The sequence below is a fragment of the Natator depressus genome, chromosome 3 (assembly GCF_965152275.1).
Source record: "Natator depressus isolate rNatDep1 chromosome 3, rNatDep2.hap1, whole genome shotgun sequence".
NCBI lineage: Eukaryota > Metazoa > Chordata > Testudines > Cheloniidae > Natator > Natator depressus.
The window spans coordinates 117,192,288-117,212,797 of NC_134236.1; the positions used below are offsets into that span (position 1 = coordinate 117,192,288).

The window sequence follows — 20,510 nt, forward strand, 5'->3', positions numbered from 1 at the left end:
CTGTCTCTCGATCAGGAGAAGGCGTTCGATAGAGTGGATCATGGGTACCTCCTGAGCACCCTGCGGGCGTTTGGATTCGGACCTCAGTTTGTGAGTTTTCTCCGGGTGCTGTACGCCTCCGCGGAGTGTTTGGTTAGGCTCAACTGGACCCTGACCGAACCGGTCAGCTTCGGGCGAGGGGTGCGGCAGGGGTGCCCCCCCTCAGGCCAGCTGTACGCTCTGGCGATCGAGCCTTTCCTCTGTCTCCTCCGCAGGAGGTTGACGGGGTTGGTGCTGCGGGAGCCGGAGCTGCGGCTGGTCCTGTCGGCGTACGCCGATGACGTCCTCCTCGTGGTCCAGGACCCGGGCGACTTGGCGCGAGTGGAGGCATGCCAAGCCATCTATTCAGCAGCCTCCTCCGCCCGAGTCAACTGGGTCAAGAGCTCTGGCTTGGCGGTGGGGGGCTGGCGGCAGGTAAGCTCCCTCCCACCCGCGCTTCAGACCATCCGGTGGAGTGCCGGCCCTCTGCTCTATCTCGGCGTTTACCTTTCTGCCACGCACCCTTCTCCGCCGGAGAACTGGCAAAATTTGGAAGGCGGCGTGATTGAGCGGATCAGGAAATGGACGAGGCTACTCCGCTGTCTCTCCCTTCGGGGGAGAGCACTGGTGCTTAACCAACTAGTCCTGTCCACGCTCTGGTACCGGCTCAACACCCTAGCCCCGGCCCCGGGTTTCCTGTCCCACCTCCGGAGATTGATTCTGGAGTTCTTTTGGTCAGGATTGCACTGGGCCCCTGTTGGAGTTCTTCATTTGCCCCTGAAGGAAGGAGGGCAGGGCCTGAAGTGTCTGTACACTCAGGTCCGCGTTTTCCGCCTCCAGGCCCTGCAGAGGCTCCTTTATAGTGCAGGTAGTTCGACGTGGAGCATATTGGCGCACGCCTTCCTACGCCGCTTCCATGGGCTCCGATATGACCGGCAGCTCTTTTATCTTTGTCCGAGAGGTTTTCCGCGAGACCTCTCCGGGCTGCCGGATTTCTACCAGGACCTCCTCCGGACCTGGAAACTGTTTTCAACCACCAGGTCTGTGGCGGCCATCGTGGGGGCAGATCTCCTCACGGAGCCCCTGCTACACAACCCCCAACTTCGTGTGCAGGCGGCGGAGTCCCGCACGGTGCGCCAGAGGTTGGTCCTGGCGGGAGTTACGAGGGTCGGGGACCTCCTGGACTACGACCGGGGGGACTGGCTGGATCCCCTGACGCTCGCTCGACGCATGGGGCTCTCCAGCCTTCGCACCCCCCGGCGCGTGCTTCAGGAGGTGGAGGCCGCTTTGACCCCCGCTGCTCGGGCTTATGTCAGCCGAGCCTTGCGCGAGGGCGCACCCCGCCCATCCTATACCCCAGACCCGCCGGACCTTTCCATCGGGCCCCTGCCCTGCCGATCCCAACACACCCCTCATCCTTTCACTGCAAGCCGGCTGCATGAATTGCAACCGGTCGGTTTTCAAGTTGCATCGCGGCAATATCTATATACACTCACGCTCCATACCCTTCACGCCCGCACCCTGGTGTCCCGCCCCGACACAAAGTGGCGAGATCTCCTGCCACCCTTGGAGGGGGAGCAACCTCGGTGGGCCAGCCTGTACTCCACCTTGGTCCCGAGGCCCGTCGGGGACATTAGTTGGCGGCTCCTTCACGGGGCCGTGAGCACGGGCGTGTTTTTGACACGTTTCACCTCCGTTCCGGAGACTTGCCCCTTTTGTAATGTGAGGGAAACCCTGGCGCACGTCTATTTAGAGTGTGCCAGATTGCAGCCTCTTTTTCGGCTCCTCACAAACATTCTTTTGCGCTTTTGGCTTCATTTTTCCCCTCACCTCTTTATCTATACACTCCCCATCCGTGGCCCCACCAAGTCGCGGGATCTCCTGGTTAGCCTCCTCCTAGCCTTGGCTAAGACAGCCATTTATAAGACCAGAGAGCGGAGGTTGGCTCATGAGGCGTCCTGCGATTGTAGGGCCGTTTTCCGATCCTCAGTACATTCACGCATCCGGGCGGAGTTCCTCTGGGCGGCGTCCACCGATTCCCTTGACACCTTCGAAGAACGGTGGGCGCTGTCCGGGGTTCTCTGCTCGGTGACCCCGTCCGGTTCCCTCCGTCTGACCCTCTGATTGAGGGACAGAGCGAGAGACGCCAGCCACAGCCGTTAGCTGCTGTGAATACCATCATTATTGTTATTTAGGAGGGGTCTTATAATACATGGATGTGCCCCCCTCCCTCCCAGCCACCCACCCCGCAGCCGTGCCCATCTTGTCGGGCACTCTCAGGAGAGGGAGGGTCGGTGACCCTGGGCGCGGCACTAGGTAACTCGAGGGGGTGGAAGACCACGAGTGTCGAGGAAGCCCCCCCGCTCTAGGCCACCAGGTAACTCAGGAGGGTGGAAGACCACGAGTGTCGAGGAAGCCCCCCCGCTCTGGGCCTGGGCTAGCCTGACCACCTCTCCCTCCTGAAAGCTGTTGTGTTATACCTTCTGATTGCGTTGTTTTGTTGCTAAGTTTTTCTTTATCTTTTTGTAATTTCTGTAACTGTTACAAATAAATTTCTTTTCTGTTTAAAAAAAAAAAAAAAAAAAAAAAAAAAAAACCTTCCCTGTTAGGAGACGGAATCGTTTTTTCGCTCGCTCCTGAGCTATCTGCTTTCCTTTCTTTCCTGAAGCCCCCTGGCCCAGATTTTTCACACTTTTCCTTTTGCTTAGTTTCCCCCCCCGCGTTTGGGCCGGACGCTTTGTTTTTTTGGTTTCGTTTTCTCCCGCTTTTCTGAGCTGCGTCAGTGTGCTGGCCGGTTGCCAGCACCCCCCCCCAGACGCCTGCTTTTGGACTTTGCTTTTTGCTTAATTGAAACCCCCAGAAGAGGGGGGGAGGACTGCCGACCCGCTGTCCAGAGAGGGGAGTGGACGCCCCCAGACCCAGCCGTTTTGTTTTTTGCCTGGACTTTTTTCTTATCACTACAACATTCCTAGCTGCCGAGAGCCTTGGGACAGAGCCAACAGCTGCAACAGATGCCAGAGGCCGGAGAACTCGCCCGAGCAGCCGTGAATCATCGTGGAGAGAAGCCGTAAGACTGAGGGATTTCCTTTGAATTATACCCTCGGGGGGGGGGAGTTGACTGCGTTCCAGCTGCGTCTGTGGCGGCACAGGGGTGTAGCAGGGAGCTACCCCCAGATCCACCGGTGCCCCCAACCCCCCCACCACTACTACGACTATCACGGCCCCCGCTGCCTCGTCCCTGCTGGCGATCTGCCATCTGCCTTCGGATCCAGCTGTTTGCTTTGGACTTTGCCTTTCGGACCGGACATAACAACCAACCAAACGAGACTCTTTGGACAATTGTGGTGGGTCGTCCTCCCTCCAACCCCCACCCCCCGGATTGTTTATCCCATAGTTTACCCCTACTACCGGACCCCGATTTTTGCCCCCCCCCCTTCTTTCGGTGTCTCCCTGTCTCTCCCTGCTTACAATGGCAGAGATGGAGAGACGCAAGGCCCCTTCAACGAAATTGGTTGCCCCTTCCCCATCTACCCCCCTGCCCACCCCTCAAGATTTTCCCACCGCCTCCATTGTTAGAACCCCTGCCCCCGCCCCCGCTGGGGCCTCGGCAGTGGGAGGCACCGGGGCAATTACTACTGCTGCTTTGGTTTTTGCCCCATTAGATTCTAGGAACCCCCCCCCAGTTCGACGGAAGGGTCGGGGCGGGCCGAAAGGAAAGGGCCCCGCTAAAGCCGCTGGGCCCTCCATGGCAGAGGCCGCCCCCACCACTGTGGCCTCATCATCGATCGTGGCACCCCTCCCAGCTGTTCCCTCCACCAGCTCTGCGACCGTCCCTCCCCCGGCCCCCAGGACGTATGCCCGGGCGGCGGCAGGCTCCCCCTCGCCTGCCGCCTCCTCATCTCGCCCACCCACTACCTCCGCTACCATCACTAGCGCCCGGGGCCCTCTTCCCGCCCTGACCAGGAAGCACGGTGTCCGTTGCCTCCTGGTGCCCGCCTCGCCCCACGTGGAAGCATACGTGCAGGCGTTGGCGAAGGTGGTAGGACCCATGGCCATTGTGGCGGCCTCCAAGATGTATGGGAAGGTCGTTTTCTTTCTGGCTTCGGAGACTGCCGCCCAGGAGGCGGTGGAGAAGGGCCTAGTGGTAGGAGGGGTGTTTATCCCCCTAGAACCGCTAGAAGATCTGGGCGTTCGCCTCGTCCTCACCTCCGTTCCTCCCTTTTTACCTAATGTTGCCCTGTTACCCGCTCTTTCTGCCCTGGGAAAACTTGTTTCTGCTATTAGCCCTCTCCCGTTAGGCTGCAAGGACCCCGCCCTCCGTCACGTCCTCTCGTTCCGCCGGCAAGTGCAGATTTCACTGCCGGCGGGGGTGCGTGACGGAGAGGCGCTTGAGGGGTCCTTCCTAGTTCCCTACCAGGGAGCCCGCTATAGGGTCTTTTATTCCACCGGAGAGGCCCGGTGCTACCTCTGCCGCTCGGCGGGGCATGTCCGTAGGGACTGCCCTTTGGCCCGGGGGAGAGAGGCACCTGAGACCCCCGAGACCCGGCAGGATATCGGCCCTGTCGTTGCCGACACCCCTGGCCACCCGGCACCTGAAACCACCCCTCCTCCCACCCGATCCAACGCTGCCCCCGTCCGGGCCCAAGAGGTATCTTTCCAACAACGCCCGGGCGACCACGGGAGTCCCGCTCTTGCTGTAACCACCTCGGCAGAGCCTCCGGAGGAGAGTGTGGCACAGCTATTACCAGGTGCAGGAGAGGGCTCGCCCCAAGGAGAACCCCCCGCCCCTCCTGCTGCCTCACCGCTATCCCCCCGAACCCCTGAACCTTTGCCTCCGCGCCCCGCTCCGCCCCCTGCTACTCAACCCCCAGATGATGCTATGGAGGGCTGGACTGTAGTCCAGGGGAAGCGAGGCAAGCGGAGGGCTCGAGCCCCGCTGCATCCATCTGACGCGGAAGCCCCCCGGAAGACCAGGAAGGGAGGTACTGACCTTGAGCCTCCCGCCTCGGCCACGAGTGAGATCCATTCGTTGGTGTTGGGAGGTGAAGATAGATTGGCATTGGAGGGAGGAATCCCCCCTCCGCGAGGGACCCTCCCCTCCGAAGCCCCGGAGGAAGCCCCTTCTAACCGGACACCACCTGAACTCCCTACGAACCCCGACGTGACCGTTGAGGCGGGCCCTAGCGGAGAGGCCCCCAGGGTAGTAGGAGTCGGCCTCTCCTCTGTGTATGCAGAAATTGAGGCCCTAGATTTGACCCCGGTCACCCAGGGAGGGGATGATTTACTGCCGGCCAGCCTCGTTTTAGGCAATCTCACCCCAGGCCCCCTTTCCCCATGTTCTCTCCCCCTGACTGCCTTTCCGGGTGAGCACCCCACGGAAAGTGGTTTATCACCTGATGCCATGGCTGCCACGACCACCCCGAAGCCAGCATCTAGCATTGCTCGGAGCCCCCTCCCTTGCCCCTTAACCCCCGACCCTGCTCAGGAGGCATCTTCTTTTTGCTGCTCGCCTCCTGAAGCCCAGGGCCTTACCTCTGCCCCTGTCCCCACCCCTGTCCCGGTTCAATTTCCCTCCTCCTGCAAGGCTACTGCCGCCCCTGGGGTTATTTCTTTTCCGCCTTTTGCAGACCCCCCCCAGGGAGCAGTCTTTACGTTTTCTAGTTGCGACTCATTAGGAGTTGCGCTTTTCCCCCTGCCATCCCCTTCCACTCCAAGGCACGAGATGGATTTAATAACCCCAGCCTGTCAGACGCCCCGTCGGCGGTCCGCACCCTGCCTACCCGCCTTAGCGGACCTCGAGGCTGTATTAAGAACCCCATCCGGAAGTACCCCGGAAACCGTAACCCCATCCCCCCATGAGCTGCGGCATGCACTACGGCAGTTCTTAGAGCACACCCGTGGTGCCCGCAATAGGGCACAGCTGGCTCTCCAACGATGGGGGGACTTCGATCGACTTGTTCAGGCCGCAAGGGCCCTTATGAAGGAGGGCAGAGGGCAAGGGAGGCGCGGTGCTGCGGCCTACGAGCGGGCCCGCGGCTTCCGGAAAGAGCTACTTACTTATGGGATGGGACACGGGTTGCTACGCGACCCGCCGGGGGCCATGAGCACCCCCACCAATGAGAACTCCCCACCCCCCCGGCCCTCCGCATGACACCTCTCATTATTGTAACCCTGAATACCAGGGGCTGTAGGATGGCTCTCCGCAGGTCCCAGGTGCTCTCCTACCTTCGGGAGGGGGGGTACTCTGTGGTTTTCCTGCAGGAGACCCACACGGACCCAACCGCCGAGGATAGGTGGCGGCTGGAGTGGGGGGACGGGGTATACTTCAGCCATTGCACGACCTGGCAAGCTGGAGTGGCGACCCTGTTCTCCCCCGCCCTGCGGCCCGAGGTGCTAGGGGTCACTGAGGTCGTACCGGGCCACTTGTTGCACCTCCGAGTTCGTCTGGAGGGGCTCGTGGTCAATCTTGTTAATATCTATGCCCCGCAAGTGAGTTCACAGCGGCCACAATTCTACCAGCAGGTGTCCGATTTTCTCGGCACCCTAGACTCGCACGAGTGCCTGATCCTGGGAGGGGACTTTAACACTACCCTCGAGGAGCGGGACCGCTCGGGGGCCGAGCCGAGCCCGGCCGCCGCGACCATTCTCCGAGACATAGTCGATTATCACTCCCTAGTGGACGTCTGGCGTGACCATCACCCAGATGACACTTCCACGTTTACCTTTGTCCGGGTGGAGGCCCATCGGTCACACCGCTCTCGGTTAGACCGTATTTACCTATCCCGTTTCCATCTTTCACAGGCCCACTCCTCCACCGTGCGGCCGGCCCCTTTTTCCGACCATCATTTAGTTACCGTCACGGTCTCCCTCCGTGCGGAGGGACCGGGGCCGGCCTACTGGCACTTTAATAACAGCCTGCTGGAGGACGAGAGCTTTGTGATGTCCTTCCGGGAGTTTTGGCTGGCCTGGCGGGAGCAGTGGCGTGCCTTTCCCTCGGTGCGGCGCTGGTGGGATCTAGGGAAGGTGCGCGCCAAGCTCTTCTGCCGCAACTACACTCGGGGCGCCAGCCGACGGAGAAATGCAACGATAGAGCAGTTGGAACGGGAGGTCTTAGAGCTGGAGAGGCGCCTGGCCGCCAGCCCCGGGGACCCGTCCCTCTGCGGAGCGTGCCGGGAGAAGCGGGAGGAACTTCGAGCCCTCGAGGACCACCGGGCCCGAGGTGCCTTTGTCCGGTCCCGCATCCGCCTCCTTCGGGAGATGGATCGCGGCTCCCGCCTTTTCTATGCCTTGGAGAAAACGAGGGGGGCCAAAAAACATGTCACCTGCCTTCTAGCGGAAGACGGCACCCCCCTCACGGATCCGGAGGAGATGTGTGGGAGGGCCCGTGACTTCTACGCAAGCCTTTTCTCCCCGGATCCGACCGATCCTGGCGCTCGCGGGGTGCTCTGGGAGGAACTCCCCACGGTCAGCGTGGGCGACCGAGACCGGCTAGAGCTGCCTCTCACCCTGGCCGAGTTCTCGGAAGCCCTCCGCCGCATGCCCACCAATAAATCTCCGGGCATGGACGGGCTGACCGTGGAGTTTTACCGCGCGTTCTGGGACATCCTCGGCCCAGACCTAGTCACTGTCTGGGCTGAGTCTTTGCAGGGCGGGGTCCTCCCTCTGTCGTGCAGGCGAGCGGTGCTTGCCTTGCTGCCGAAGAAGGGGGACCTCCGCGACTTACGAAACTGGCGTCCCCTCTCACTCCTTAGCACGGATTACAAAATCGTAGCGAAAGCAATTTCGCTGCGGCTAGGGTCCGTGATGGCGGACGTGATCCACCCAGACCAGACCTATACTGTCCCGGGTCGCAGCATTTTTGACAACCTCTTTCTAGTCCGAGACCTTTTGGAACTCGGGCGGAGAGACGGTCTGTCGTTCGCCCTCCTGTCTCTCGATCAGGAGAAGGCGTTCGATAGAGTGGATCATGGGTACCTCCTGAGCACCCTGCGGGCGTTTGGATTCGGACCTCAGTTTGTGAGTTTTCTCCGGGTGCTGTACGCCTCCGCGGAGTGTTTGGTTAGGCTCAACTGGACCCTGACCGAACCGGTCAGCTTCGGGCGAGGGGTGCGGCAGGGGTGCCCCCTCTCAGGCCAGCTGTACGCTCTGGCGATCGAGCCTTTCCTCTGTCTCCTCCGCAGGAGGTTGACGGGGTTGGTGCTGCGGGAGCCGGAGCTGCGGCTGGTCCTGTCGGCGTACGCCGATGACGTCCTCCTCGTGGTCCAGGACCCGGGCGACTTGGCGCGAGTGGAGGCATGCCAAGCCATTTATTCAGCAGCCTCCTCCGCCCGAGTCAACTGGGTCAAGAGCTCTGGCTTGGCGGTGGGGGGCTGGCGGCAGGTAAGCTCCCTCCCACCCGCGCTTCAGACCATCCGGTGGAGTGCCGGCCCTCTGCTCTATCTCGGCGTTTACCTTTCTGCCACGCACCCTTCTCCGCCGGAGAACTGGCAAAATTTGGAAGGCGGCGTGATTGAGCGGATCAGGAAATGGACGAGGCTACTCCGATGTCTCTCCCTTCGGGGGAGAGCACTGGTGCTTAACCAACTAGTCCTGTCCACGCTCTGGTACCGGCTCAACACCCTAGCCCCGGCCCCGGGTTTCCTGTCCCACCTCCGGAGATTGATTCTGGAGTTCTTTTGGTCAGGATTGCACTGGGCCCCTGTTGGAGTTCTTCATTTGCCCCTGAAGGAAGGAGGGCAGGGCCTGAAGTGTCTGTACACTCAGGTCCGCGTTTTCCGCCTCCAGGCCCTGCAGAGGCTCCTTTATGGTGCAGGTAGTTCGACGTGGAGCATATTGGCGCACGCCTTCCTACGCCGCTTCCATGGGCTCCGATATGACCGGCAGCTCTTTTATCTTTGTCCGAGAGGTTTTCCGCGAGACCTCTCCGGGCTGCCGGATTTCTACCAGGACCTCCTCCGGACCTGGAAACTGTTTTCAACCACCAGGTCTGTGGCGGCCATCGTGGGGGCAGATCTCCTCACGGAGCCCCTGCTACACAACCCCCAACTTCGTGTGCAGGCGGCGGAGTCCCGCACGGTGCGCCAGAGGTTGGTCCTGGCGGGAGTTACGAGGGTCGGGGACCTCCTGGACTACGACCGGGGGGACTGGCTGGATCCCCTGACGCTCGCTCGACGCATGGGGCTCTCCAGCCTTCGCACCCCCCGGCGCGTGCTTCAGGAGGTGGAGGCCGCTTTGACCCCCGCTGCTCGGGCTTATGTCAGCCGAGCCTTGCGCGATGGCGCACCCCGCCCATCCTTTACCCCAGGCCCACCGGACCTTTCCATCGGGCCCCTACCCTGCCGATCCCAACACACCCCTCATCCTTTCACTGCAAGCCGGCTGCATGAATTGCAACCGGTCGGTTTTCAAGTTGCATCACGGCAATATTTATATACACTCACGCTCCATACCCTTCACGCCCGCACCCTGGTGTCCCGCCCCGACACAAAGTGGCGAGACCTCCTACCACCCTTGGAGGGGGAGCAACCTCGGTGGGCCAGCCTGTACTCCACCTTGGTCCCGAGGCCCGTCGGGGACATCAGTTGGCGGCTCCTTCACGGGGCCGTGAGCACGGGCGTGTTTTTGACACGTTTTACCTCCGTTCCAGAGACTTGCCCCTTCTGTAATGTGAGGGAAACCCTGGCGCACGTCTATTTAGAGTGTGCCAGATTGCAGCCTCTTTTTCGGCTCCTCACAAACATTCTTTTGCGCTTTTGGCTTCATTTTTCCCCTCACCTCTTTATCTATACACTCCCCATCCGTGGCCCCACCAAGTCGCGGGATCTCCTGGTTAGCCTCCTCCTAGCCTTGGCTAAGACAGCCATTTATAAGACCAGAGAGCGGAGGTTGGCTCATGAGGCGTCCTGCGATTGTAGGGCCGTTTTCCGATCCTCAGTACATTCACGCATCCGGGCGGAGTTCCTCTGGGCGGCGTCCACCGACTCCCTTGACACCTTCGAGGAACGGTGGGCGCTGTCCGGGGTTCTCTGCTCGGTGACCCCGTCCGGTTCCCTCCGTCTGACCCTCTGATTGAGGGACAGAGCGAGAGACGCCAGCCACAGCCGTTAGCTGCTGTGAATACCATCATTATTGTTATTTAGGAGGGGTCTTATAATACATGGATGTGCCCCCCTCCCTCCCAGCCACCCACCCCGCAGCCGTGCCCATCTTGTCGGGCACTCTCAGGAGAGGGAGGGTCGGTGACCCTGGGCGCGGCACTAGGTAACTCGAGGGGGTGGAAGACCACGAGTGTCGAGGAAGCCCCCCCGCTCTAGGCCACCAGGTAACTCAGGAGGGTGGAAGACCACGAGTGTCGAGGAAGCCCCCCCGCTCTGGGCCTGGGCTAGCCTGACCACCTCTCCCTCCTGAAAGCTGTTGTGTTATACCTTCTGATTGCGTTGTTTTGTTGCTAAGTTTTTCTTTATCTTTTTGTAATCTCTGTAATTGTTACAAATAAATTTCTTTTCTGTTTCAAAAAAAAAAAAAAAAAAAAAAAAAAAAAAAAAAAACCTTCCCTGTTACCTTACCCAGGGAAAAGGGACCTACTTAACCTGGGGCTAATATATCTGCCTTCTATTACTCTCCTGTAGCCATCTGGCTGGACCCTGTCACAACAGACAATTTCTCAATTCCTTTAGAATGTTTTACTTGTATGTGTTTTCCATTTGTTTTTGGATTACATATGTGTTTCTTCTGTAACTGATATAAAAGACAAGAAATAATGTATTAATTCTAAAGTATCCAAGCAATTGGAAAAATATTTGAAACACTTTTAGAAGAAAGTAATATTAATATTATGTTCTTAAAATTGTAATAAAGTTGGTAAGATTAAAAAAAAAAAAAAAAAACCTTCCCTGTTACCTTACCCAGGGAAAAGGGACCTACTTAACCTGGGGCTAATATATCTGCCTTTGATCACTCTCCTTTAGCCATCTGGCCTGACCCTGTCACAGTATATTTTTAATTTGTTGCTAACTCTTGAACACAACAATTGAAACAATTGTAGAAAATCTAGATTACTTTCTATCACTTTTTTGGAGGTCACCAAGATTGGAAATTATCATTTAACTTTGGAAACATCTTACCAGGGCAAGGCCCCGGTAGTTTATACTGCACCTGCCTGGGGCTCTAGGGGTGTTACCCCACTACAAATAATAAACTAGAAATTTTTCCCTGCTCTGCATGAAGGAGGTGCATTGACACTGAGCAGTGGCTGAGCTAGGCCTGAGCAATGTAATGCAGAATATGGAGCAGTCACACTGCCAGCTATGTTTCCTGCTTCCTGTTCACTGGGAGTTAACTTTTCTCTCTCACTTGCATTCGAGCTCCTTCAACTTCAGGAATGTGACAGCAAAAGAATTTGGTCCAAGAAATGCTGAGCAGGCAGGCTGCTTCCGGAAATGCACAGGAGTATCTCTGTTTAGCTTTGGAATGAACGTTCCACTTAAAAATGCCAACCTGTCCAAACAAGCAATGTGTACATAAAATACATGCCCACAGCCTTCAAATGTGGTGTCTTTGGGTCCGTTCCTGGTAATGTTAGCAAATCTTTTAAAATCTCCACACATTGATAAAATGATCATTACATTGATCAAGCAGAAGTTTCTCTGGTCACAATCCTTAGGCTTCTTAAAAAGCAGAACACAAACCTGTTTGCCAATCATTTCACAACCTGTTGCCATATGGTAAATCACATTTTATTACTGGATACAGCAAACTCCCGGTGATCCTATCTAATAAGAGGGCAACCCCCCATTAAGATCCCTTGACTCATTATGTTAATCAATTGCATTGTAAACACCTTATAAGCTCAGCCTGTTGAATCCCTAGCTTCAGGTCACATTCTTTGTACTCAGAAGAAAAGGAGTACTTGTGGCACCTTAGAGACTAACAAATTTATTTGAGCATAAGCTTTCGTGAGCTACAGCTCACTTCATCGGATGCATTCAGTGCATTCTCTGTACTGATGCTCATGCTTTCTTGTGCTCCAAGATCTAACAGGAGCAGGTACAAGCTCCTGGGGAATGGCAGATTCGAAATGATTTTATTATAAATGCCATTGCTGCCAGGGGCTGGGTCCAAAAGAATGTGCTGCATTTGGGAAAGACAGCGGTGTGGTTTGTCCTAGTACTGTACCTGCCCTTCTGTTCCTCCTTCCCCTCCCATGAGGAAGGACCCCTCGGTGAGGAAGGAGTGGAGCAGAACAAAGCTGGAGGTAATGAAGGCAAAGGGGATTTGTAAGTTCAGCCTCCCCTCACCCCCCGCCCCCCGCGTTTCCTCTGCCCGGGGGCTGTACAAGAGGGGCGGGGGGGGGAGTTGAAAGTCACCCAGTCTTGGGAGGCTGGGACACAGCAGTGGGGGTCACATCGTGTCCTCCTGGTACAAGTCCGTTAAAAAGAACAAATGCCAGGAGAGGAAAAGGCGACCCACGGCCCTTCCCCTCCCCCCGCAGGCTCCGCCTCTCCACGCTTGTCCAGCCAACACACACACTTGCCGCCCATCCAGCTGTGGGAGCGCACGTGCCGGCGGGCGGGCGGGCGCGCGCATCTGGCGGGCGGGCGAGCGAAGCTTTGCGGTTTCTTTGGCGCAAGATCCCGCTCTCCTTCCCGAGCCAGGCTGCAGCCTGCTCCCCGGCGCCCCCTCCCCGCCCCTTCCCGGCCGCTCCTCTGGGGGCCGAGGGGGGGTGGCAGCTTCCAGCCGAAGACAGTGGCGTGTCAGGCGCTGCGAGGCGCGCTGTGCATGTGTCACTTCGCCTCTCCCCGCCGCCCGGTGCGCCTCGCTGGCTGCGGGCTGGGGTCTCTCCCTCTCCCGCTGGGGGCGGCCTGCGAGGGACGCCGCTGAGCCCGCCCGCTGCCCGCCCCGCGGCTTACCTGCTGCTCGGCGGCGCGTCCTGCGCGCTCCTCCGCCCAGCACCATGGATAGCGCCTTCCCCGCCAACTCCAGCGCCTGCGGCCCCTTCGCGCCCCCCTCCGCCGCCTGCCCGCCCCTGCCGCCGGGCGTCTGGGGCAACCTGTCCGGGCGCCCGGAGGAGCCGGGCTGGAACCAGTCCGACGCCTGCAGCGGCGCCAACAGCAGCCACGGGGCAGGCGGCGGCGGCCCGTGCCCGGCGAGCGGGGTCAGCCCCTCCATGATCACCGCCATCACCATCATGGCTCTCTACTCCGTCGTGTGCGTGGTGGGGCTCTTCGGAAACTTCTTGGTCATGTATGTCATCATCAGGTAAGGGGCTGGGCAGGCGGCCGAAGGAGGCTGCCCCGGGGCCGGGGTGGGGGCCGGAGGGAGAGAGACCGAGGAGGCTATAAAACACCAAACACTTTGTTCTTAGTCACTGTCCTCGGCACTGCCCGCAACCCGGGAGTAGCTACCTGGCGCCAGACAGTGCAATTGCTTGACCCCGGGGCGGGGAGAGGACAGGATGTCTTTGCCTTGATGAAGCGGGCTGGAAGGGGGGCGTTAAAAACTCTTGAATTGGCTCGGCTGAAAGTAGGGTCCTGCTTGGAGATACTTTCCACACCAAGCTCCGTCTCTCCCGCTGCGGTTGTGCTGGCCACCTGGAGAGGGTCTGAGATGCTTGCAAATTGCCTCTTCCTGCTTCAGACGGGGGGATCTTTTAGACAGACCTCTCTGTTTTCTTCTTTCTGCTTTGTGGCTAATCGAGACGATATTAATGTATTGCTAAAATACCCTATGAGGGGGCATGACGCCTCTGCCAGGGGCAAACTGAAGCGGTGCTGGGGAAAAGTTGCACTCTAGGTCTGGTAGTGAGAGAAAAATATTTCACAAAGATCAGATCAGAGGAAGGCAACGGACCTTTCTGCCTGATGAAGGAAATTTCAGCAAGGCTCAGAGGTGAGCTAACTAAACGAATAATGTTAAATTAGAGAGAAAGAAATTAGCACAGTGTGTCACAGAGGCAAAAGTGACATCTATTTGTTTACATGGCAATTTGTAATCTTCATGGCTGTGATTTATAATCTGGTAAATACTCTCTGAAAGTCCAAAACCAATGCTCTAAAATAAGTGGAGAGAAATGCATTTGCTCAGAACATTTGTGATGTGCTTTCACGCAGAACTCTAGCATACTAGCTAAAGAGACAGAAGGATTTAAAACTATGATTCTTTAACACTACACACACTCATGAATATTATAACACCTAACCTTTTTAACACACATAGCCCTTTCTTCCTGGGGCTCTGTAGTCTCCCCCTTGAAATTAAAGTCAAAATTCCCACTGACCTCTACTAAGGAAAGGATCGGGCCCATTAAAACTAATTACTGTTTTTCCGATGTTGTTGCAATCTTTCTTAGCTTTCTCACAGATAATCCCACTTCCAGATAAATATATTTACTAGTGGGACAACTGTTATTCAAAGGAGCCATTTAAGATTTAAAGGTTTTTTTTTAAAATAAGTTGCAGTTGCTTCATGAGTGAGCCCTCCACACTTGCAAATCAGATTTCTTAATACAAGGCAAGTAAGAGAGGAATGAAATTTGCTCATTACATTTGTCTAACATTTGGGAGAAATCAGATTACAATCACTTTCTCTGAGAAAACAGCACCATCTATTGAAAGCAATGATCGCAACAGATGGAATTGCTGTAGGAAATTGGGGTTTCATTTAGAATACATATTCTCTTGAGAAACAACACCTTTCTTGCATTAATTTTAATGTAATTTTTAAAGGTTTTCATGATGTGATGAGAAGAGGAAATAGAAATAATTCTATATATTAAAGCAAGGCGATATGTTGTTATCCTGAGTGGTCCTGAAGTTATAAACCGTTAGTATTTTAAATAAATAAAAATAATACGATGCCTTACCACAGGCAAAACCAGATTAGTAGTTATTTTCTAAAATTGTTATGTTTTTCATTAATTTAATTTTGTTGTTTTAAAATAAATTTGTATTTTCCAGGGAATACAAACAGGAGGGAACTTTTTAATGTCTGATTCAACCTGGGACTAATTTGGCAGATTGGTGCAGCAGGGCACAATTAGCAGGAATGGCATGGAAACTAGTTGCTAGTGATGAGAGCCGTTTTGTAACTGAAAGGGCAGGATGGAGACAGTCCCACAGCATCTGCTTGCATTACAGCAGCAACCACAGAAACTTCACAGTGGTCATATTTCCCAATACTGAAAATCTTAACTGCAGAAATACAGGATTTGAGATATTGATGAGAGTAGAAATTTGTCTCACCCACAGTATATATTTAAGAGCAGAAATACCATGCTAGTGAATTTATGGTACACCAGTTAATAAGACAACTTGGCCGACAGGGTTAATGGAAATGGAGATTCAGTAATATACATCAGTGGTTCTAACTGGAGTAGTCCTATCCCAGGACAAGGAGCTGTTGTTTCAAATAACCCTTTAGGAACTGGATTTTAAATTGAAATAGCTGGAAAGATTCTGTACCACTCTGTGATTTTATCCAATCAGCAAGACATGCCATTTCCTGGCAACTTTCCAGCTGTACAAATACTTCTAAATGGCATGATGATCGTAATTGTATGATGCATTATTGAATATATTCCACTGGGGAAAATCAGATGCATAATATAACAGAGTAAGGATGCTTGTAATCAAATAAGTATTGGTTTGGGGTTGTTTAGTTATGCTGACTGAACCTGTTAAATATTCAATAACTGATAGCACCATTTTAACAATCTTTGCTTTTATTATTATTTGTATTACAGCAGCACCAAGAAGCCTCGGTGTCCTAGACATGGTACATAGGCATTTTAAGGAACAGTCTCTTCCCCAAAGAGCTTACAATCTAAATAGACAAGACAAAGAGTGGGAGAAAGGAAATATTATTACTTTCATTTTACAGATGGGGATATGAGGCACAAAGAGGTTAAGGGTGGGATCCATAAAGGTACTTAGGCACCTAAGTCCCAGTTTTAGGCACCAGTGAGATCCACCAAACTCCTACTTGGCTGCCACATAACCTTATAAGTGGCTAAAGTCACTCAGCACCTATGCTTTTGCAGTAAACGTTCCCCAGGCACCCATGTTCCTACCTGTGGACACGTGCACTGCTGCCTCATTCTAGGCATCTGGGTACCTATCTCCCACCTAAGCCCCAGAGTCATTTGCAAACCAGGGGAAGATACGTGTTTGGCTGCCTAAGTTGGGGTGGGGGGGCAGGATTTGATGCAATGAGCATGCTCAAAGGCTGCCTACCACATTGAACTCCTCAGGTGAGTTCACACAAAACTGCAAGGGATGAAGGGGAAGAGGCCTCCCTTATAACCTTTAGCCCAGTGGTTAGGGTATGCAGGTGGAATATGAGAGACCCCTGGTTCAAGTCCACCCCTCTGCCTGATAAGTAAAAGGGATTTGAATAGGGATCTGCCACCTTGCAGGTAAGTGCTTTAACCACTAAGCAGTAGAGTCATTCTAACTGCCTGTGACTCAATTAATATTCAGTTATTTAATTAAAATGGAACAACTTCAATTGGAGAGATTGAGAGAGATCCGCACCAGAATATTCTATTTCTTCAATGGGAGTTAGGCACCTAAATACCTTTGAGGAACTGGGCCTGGGTACCTTGGAGGGTCAGGCCCAGCAAGAACAGTAATGACTTGATCTTCAGAGGTGTTGAGCTTCAATAACTCCGGCTCTTTTGGAAATGTAGTCGAAAGCACATAGAGTTGCCCCATAGTTAAGGTGAAAGCTCCATTAGAAGTAGTCAAACATCTACCCCTAGCTCCTCCAAAAAGAAAAGGTCTTTCTGAAATTTTGCACACCACATTTCATCCCTGGGTACATTATCTTTCCAGGAAGTTTGATAAGGTTAAGAAAAGGGGTTTTAAAATTATGGTTTTGGGGCCTTGATCATGCAAGTCCTTGCATAATGTTCAGGTCTAACTGTAATCCTCCATACTACTACTTAAGCCACTTCTGCATCTGCTCCCTTACTCTCCTGAGCAAAAGGGGTCAAGTCAAAGAGTGAAAGACATAGGCTTAAATGTGAATCTCAGTTTGCAAATTAGGTGCTTTGCTTATCTGTTTGCTCTTTTCCTTGACAAAATTTTTACCAATAGGGAGGAGTGACTTGGCAGCTATTCGGCAGCATTCTCATTGATGCAGGATCAGATTCTCCAGCACATCCTGACTCTCTCATCACTTTACTTTGAATTTATATGTACACCATTCTTTACCTGCATCATGTCAGATCAAGTCCTGTGTAGCCAACTCTAAGTTGTTTCTCAGTGATGATCAAGCAGCTCCTCTGCTGTGTTTCTGAGTGAACAATAGAACTCCATTTTATCACCCTCCATTGATTTCTTGACTATTTTGGTGCTATATTAGCTATATTCTTTATGGATTCCATATAAATATTAATTCCAAAATGAATAGGATGCTGTAATGCTTTTCAAAAGACATGAAGGTGAATTATAATTTTCTTCTTAAATTAACATTTTCATCGGCAAACATTATTAGGCAACAACAAATGTGACTTCTAGCTATTGAGTGGCACATAGATACAGTGAATTCAGTTACCAAAGCAATCTATGGGCCCTGTCCTGCTCCCATTCAAGTCAGTGGGAGATTTGTCATGGATGTGCAAGGGAGGAGGATTGCGTCTAAGGGTCAGATCTTCAAAGCTATTTAGGCACCTAACTTCCACTGATTTCAATGGGAGGTAACTGCCTAAATACCTTTGAGGATCTGGGACTAAGACTTTAGCATGTCCAGTGTTAGAAAGATATAATACAAATGTAGTCAATTATCCTTGACACTACATGGATGTCTGGAAAGACGGAATATTTACCTCAGAGCTCAATCCTGCAAGGTACTGAACTCCTCCTGAGAGGAGCTTAGTGCCCACAACATCCAGTAAAGTCAATGGGAACTGAAGGCACAGCACACTTCTCAGGATTGAAGCCTTAACTGCATTTCTCATAAATTAAGACTGAAGTTCCCTTGGTGATGTGTTCTTTACAAGAAATGCCTTGTATCTTGACAGTAAACGATTTGCCTAGTACCACAAACTTGAAATTACAACATAAGAATGGCCATAGTGGGTCAGACCACCGGTCCATCTCGCCCAGTATCCTGCCTTCTGACAGCGGCCAATGCCGGGTGTTTCAGAGGGAATGAACAGGAGCTGGCAATTATCAAGTGATCCATCCCGTCGTCCGCTCCCAGCTTCTGGCAGACAGACGCTTAGGACACCCAGATGAAAGGAGTCTTTGCCAAATGATAGAAAACAAAATTCCTCCCTTCAGATTTCTCAGGACATTTTTTTTGTTTTACTAATGATTTAAAGGAAAGAGAAGCTACGATTGAGCCCACTGAAATCAATGGAAGTCTTTCAGTTGACTTCAGCAGGTTTTGGATCAGGCTCTGTAGGAATAAAAAATAACATTACTTTTAGTTTTTAATCACAAAATATGCTTTATATATTGTGGCAAATTGCTGGTACGATTATGATGGGTCCCACGCTTCCTCTTTTGGGGGGGAGGTTCAGGGTGCAGTTTCCTGCCCCAGAACTAGGGTATCTACTGTCCCACTAGTAACCCAGAGAAGGGTAGTGGAGGGGGAGGGCCCCGGGCCCGCCCTCTATTCCAGGTCCCCGCCCAGGGGCCCTTGGGATAGTGGTAAACCACTTGAACTAGTGCTTCCTGCCCCTGAGTTACTTCCCTCTCCTGCTCTTCAGCTTGTGGGGCTTCCTGCCCTCTCTTTCTGCACAAGCCTGGTGTCTCTTTACCTGGGGTCTTAGTCTTCTAGCCAGCCACAGCACTTCTCCAAACTCTCCTCAGCTCCAACTCCTTCAAACTGCTCTCTGCTCCAACCGCTCCTGGTCTGATTGAAGCAGGGGGGTTTTATCATGTGACTGGCTTCAGGTGCTCTAATTGGCTTGAGGTGCTTTAATTAGTCTATAGCAAACTTTCTTCCCTCTACAGGGAATAAGGCTCCCTTCTAGTACTCTCCTGCTGCCCTCTGGCCATGCTGTATCACAATATTCAAACAATTGAAAATTTTATTTTGTTCTTTCAGTCAAGACGTGGTGGTTAGAGCCCAACCTATTGCCAGGACATATTTCAGAGTCATCCCTTTGTGATCAGATGAAGAAGGAAGCAGCAGGCAACAGCAAGTCCAACCTGCACATAGCTGATCTCCGTGTGTTAGTTACAGCTAAAACAGGTCAATTTTTGTAAAAAAAAAAAGTTATGATTGAAAAATGGCCCTTTTTAAAACCAAACATTTCACACAAAACTCATAACTTTCTCTAAGAATTTTGCTTGCCATGGCGTTTTTCACAGTTATCCCACTTTTTTATCAAAACTATTACCAACATTTTCCATGTGAAAGCTGGGAATTCTGATTCAGTGGTGAGTTGGCATCTAGCAATTTAAGTAGCCATGACCCCTCGATAGGTCATCCTGTGTTAGCATGGGGCAGGAGAAGAGGAGGAAGATGAGCCCTCAAGGATCAGAGGCAGGAGGCAGAAGACAGGCTGTTCAGGATTTTGATGAGGGGCAGTAAAGGAGGGAAATGGGCTTAGCGGGATAGTGAGGGGCCGTGGTGTAGAAGAGCGAGCCCTTGGAGCTCATGATGGGAGGCAGAGAGAAGGTCTAGGGCCAAATTAAGCCTATCCAGGGCAGTAAGCACACCACACTATTAGAAATTGACCTAATGCTATGGCACCCCTTTTGTAGCAACCAAGATCATCTCTCTTATCTGAAGAGGTAGGGTGGCAGCACTGGGGTCCCTCCAGTACTTAGCTCGGTAATTGAGGTGCACCTCCTTGGGTGAGTTGGTTGGACACACTGCACTCTTCTGCTCCTGCCACCCATACAGTGCTTTGCTGGATTGGTGTTAGTAGGGTGCCTCAAAGCAGGGATCTGGAAGTTAACACCTCATTGATATGCACTGTGAGGTTCACCCCTCTCCGAGTATAATTTCAGGGTCTCTGCAAACTCAGTCTAATGTCTCTGCATCGGCTGCACTGCAGGTACATTTTCAAATTTTTCTTCACAACCAAGAAGACTAGAAACTTTTTTTTTTAACTGGAATACAAGTTTCTCATGTAATCACAGGACTCCTGAATCTGGGGCCAAAGTGCCCATGCCTCAATCCAGGCTCAGAGTGGGGTACAGAAGGGATGGAAAATGTTGATGCTGATGTGTATTTTTTATAGGAAGGCTTTTAGAAGGGGACTCAATGATTCTTTTTCTTGTGTTATGTGTCAATATTGTGAGGGTAATTTTTTCTTTGCTTATTTTGTGGAAAATAATGCTGCTGATTTCTTCAGATTCTTTCTGCTTTTAACATGTGGTATGTGTGTTTTTCTTTCCTAATGGCAACAGTGGGTTTATCGTGCTTGGTTTTCTTAATTGCTTTTTTGAGTGGTGAAACAGTGTTTTTGGGAGTGTTTGTTGTTTGGAATGCTGTACATTGGAATGCCATTAACTTATTAATGACTAAGAGACCCA

At 53.1% G+C, this 20,510-nt stretch overlaps 1 protein-coding gene and 1 long non-coding RNA gene across 4 annotated transcripts in view; one reads left to right on the plus strand and one right to left on the minus strand.

Annotated features, from left to right (window-relative positions):
* Positions 1–13,120, minus strand: part of LOC141985000 (uncharacterized) — a 160,815-nt gene extending 147,695 nt beyond the window's left edge. Inside the window, exon 1 of one of the 2 annotated variants that reach the window (XR_012638848.1) lies at positions 12,927–13,120. This is a non-coding gene — a long non-coding RNA (uncharacterized LOC141985000). The remainder of the gene's footprint in view (positions 1–12,926) is intronic. The other variant, XR_012638847.1, reaches the window with a different exon arrangement.
* OPRM1 (opioid receptor mu 1) overlaps positions 12,924–20,510 on the plus strand; it is a 33,048-nt gene continuing 25,461 nt past the window's right edge. The window contains exon 1 of one of the 2 annotated variants that reach the window (XM_074948646.1): positions 12,924–13,275. In XM_074948646.1, coding sequence (XP_074804747.1) covers positions 12,971–13,275 — 305 coding nt within the window. In that variant the 5' untranslated portion in view covers positions 12,924–12,970. The remainder of the gene's footprint in view (positions 13,276–20,510) is intronic. The other variant, XM_074948647.1, reaches the window with a different exon arrangement.